Source organism: Perkinsus marinus (genome assembly GCF_000006405.1).
Source record: "Perkinsus marinus ATCC 50983 genomic scaffold scf_1104296960512, whole genome shotgun sequence".
Classification (NCBI taxonomy): domain Eukaryota; phylum Perkinsozoa; order Perkinsida; family Perkinsidae; genus Perkinsus; species Perkinsus marinus.
In genome coordinates this window covers 445-3476 of record NW_003206109.1, presented here as the reverse complement: position 1 = coordinate 3476, position 3032 = coordinate 445, and the positions used below count along the sequence as shown (strand labels likewise).

Sequence of the window (3032 nt, the reverse complement as noted above, 5' to 3'; positions counted from 1 at the left end):
ATTCCCTGCATTCAATACGTCACTAGCACTGATGCGCCGGTCGGTGGAGAGGGTATCGAGAACAGCCCGCTTGGCATTCGATGAACTGAAGATGCTTCACTACTCCGCCCGAATGCCAAGATCGAATATTCGAAGAAGAATGTTGTTGATGGCAGTTAATTGATGACACACGCAATGCGGAAAACGAGCATAGAGAAAACCCGTAGAGCGACAGCAGAGCACTAGCGGGAATGGTAATGGTAGTAACTGTGAAGACTGTCTACCAAAGCAACGAGAGTTACGGTATTAATAGAACACGCGAACGTGAGAGGAAAAGTAACAAATAGTGAGAGGCCAGATAGAAGGCCTCTCGTCGACGCTTGTACAGGACTGCATACACTGCTACTGTAGAGAACTGAATAAAATGGGGGTATATTTGGAGACATCTCCAACAGGGTGAAACAGAAATCACGTAAGGGTTACTCGCCGATAGCGACTAGCAAACATCCGGTCAGTTGGATGCAGAAGGCGATGCCGAAGACTATCCTTTGCCTGACAAGGAAGAGACTGAGCAAGTCCTGCACTGTGTGAAGGGTTTCTACTTCTTTTGTTTGATCTCCTTGTACACGAAGATGCTGAGTAAACTAGATATCATTACAGGTCCTACAGCATCCAATGTGTATGCAGCAGCATAGCCCATACCATCGATGCCGTACAGAGCCAATACATCACCCGAGGTCCAGAACAAACCTAGATGAGAGAGAGTCCACTACGGAGAAGAAGGTAAAGTTGATTTACCCGCAATGAAAGCTGGGCGGATGACAGAGTGCATGGTACGCTTTTTGAGGGCGAACTGACGGAATAGAGAAGCTACCCAATACCACACACTAGACACAAAGTAAACACCAATACACTGAGAGAACACGAATTGAACCTGAAGGCGGAATCACTGCAAGCCTGTCGCTATCGCCCCTCCTTTGATACTACCGGTTGATAATATCCATATTTCTGTTGCCACAACTGATAAGGCCATCCATTCATTGCTGTGAGGAAGCCGCACGCAACAGCCATGACCATACCTATGAGGGCACAATACTCTGACGGTATGAGAGAACGTCATCACCTATGATCTTCACTCGTACAAGGTTCTGCTGTTTGGCCTTTTCAGCCGATTCACCATCCCCACGGTGACCACTGTCCTCCCCGTTGAAGAATCGTTCAAGTTTGACCCAGAATTTCGACGGTTTCCCATGAGTACTTTGGTCGTAACGATAATCATCTTGTCCACCCTCAAGGTCAGTGGATGATCCCGGACCCTCATCTCCCACAGTGTGCCTCGAAGGCTCTTCATTCATGTTACCATCGCTATTATGATTTGTCACACCGTTTTCATCTTCATCATTTTGTTGCTTCTGCCTTCTGCTCTGGGACGGACGATATTTCCTTTTTTCTATCCCACTGGAGGCCGACTCGGACTCATCCGGGGACTCCTCCGGGTCGACGAAGAAGAGAACGGCGAAAGAGAAAAGGAGCACGAAAACACCAACGTCACGCATAACCGGAATTCGACCGACATCGCGGTCCATACCGAAGAGACCAAAACGTGACAGACAGTATCCCCAGCTCAGGTTGATGATATGGTAAAGAGAGAACCCAAGGGCCAGACCACATATACGAACAAGCGGTATGACGATGAAGTTGGCAGTACCCCATAGGGCACCGGAGAGAACTCCGTACAGGAATATCTGCGGACCATCCCATTGCCCACTGAGCATGCCAACGACCTCCAATAGTATACCACTCCACACAATACCCGAGCACATGAACCATTGGAAGACAGCACCATCGTAGGTGCAATACTGTTTACAAGGTATATACTGCAGACCGTATAATATGGCTGCTAAGATTGTACAAGTGGTACCAACTCCGAAACCTACCATTTATTTGACCGTGGATCACGGCTATAGAGGCTAGAAACAAAAACAAAGTAACTGATTAGGACTTACACGTTGGAAAGACTAACATATGGTTGTCGAACTTCACGTTCAAGAGGATTCACGTTTGCCGAGGAAGACCCCGGTTCGATCCCCGGCGACGGCATATTGGAATTGGAGCTGTCTACTTTGTTGTGTTCATCATGTGACGTTCCGCATGGTTTCGAGTTGTGTTCGCCTTTTCTGATGCATTCCAACGAGTGTTTTGTATGCCCTGGGCACTGCAAGGATCGCCCACGTCGACGTTGAGGAAAATCCGAAGGTTCGATTCTTTCGAGTTCCGCACGCCCCCACATGCACTAGCGTCGCGCCGACAGCGTTTTCTTTGTTTGCTCAGGAGCTGACGATCGTACTGTGCGATATATCTTTCTCTTGCGTCTATATCCCGAGTAGGCAGTATGCCACGACATGCTTAGTCGTTTTATACTACCTGTATGCGTGTGAGTATGTGGCGTGGAAGGCGTTGATGTCCCTCTGTGATACCTGTCCGCTGTATATCTTTTTTTTCTCGCGAGTTTCCATTCCGATACGACAATGTTGTGCATGGAGTTGGCTGTTTTAACTTCCCACCGTCAGCTGATGAAAATTCTCGGGTGACATTATCGCAGGTTATCCATTCGACTTGCAGAGACCAGACGTAAGTCTTAGTCGCTGACGAAAACGGCTATCCGTGTGTGAGAGCAAGCATGCAGAATCTCACTTGAATGTGCAGTGAAGTGACTTCACTGCAGTTCGTCAGAGAATCTCTGGGAATGATTTGACATCGAGGTAAAATGAAAGTTGGCGAGAAAAGTAGACTTATGCGGAGTACAGTAGTGTACCTCGCTGTATGAAGTATCTCATAACACTTGGTCAGTCAAAGCCTATCGCAACTCCCACAGTTGAATTTCTGGCAGGGATCAATTCGGACAAAATGTGAATAGGTTTCACTTGTTTAAGGCAGTTTAATCCCAATAAATACAGTTATCAACATAGAACATGGAACATGCAGCATAACTCTCGATAGTGACGCGGTTCAGGCTATCCCCTGTCACCGCTTGTTGTTTCTAGTCATTCTCA

At 47.4% G+C, this 3032-nt stretch overlaps 1 protein-coding gene across 1 annotated transcript; it reads right to left on the bottom strand.

Moving 5' to 3' along the window:
- Positions 1–214: 214 nt before the first annotated feature.
- On the bottom strand, positions 215–1957 carry Pmar_PMAR007839 (conserved hypothetical protein). The gene is made up of 5 exons (XM_002772657.1): positions 1103–1957; positions 967–1058; positions 778–913; positions 582–729; positions 215–531 (listed from the first exon to the last, which is right to left on the bottom strand). The coding sequence occupies exons 1-5, from the start codon at positions 1917–1919 to the stop codon at positions 459–461; spliced, it is 1266 nt and encodes a 421-aa protein (XP_002772703.1). The 5' UTR covers positions 1920–1957; the 3' UTR covers positions 215–458.
- Positions 1958–3032: the final 1075 nt, after the last annotated feature.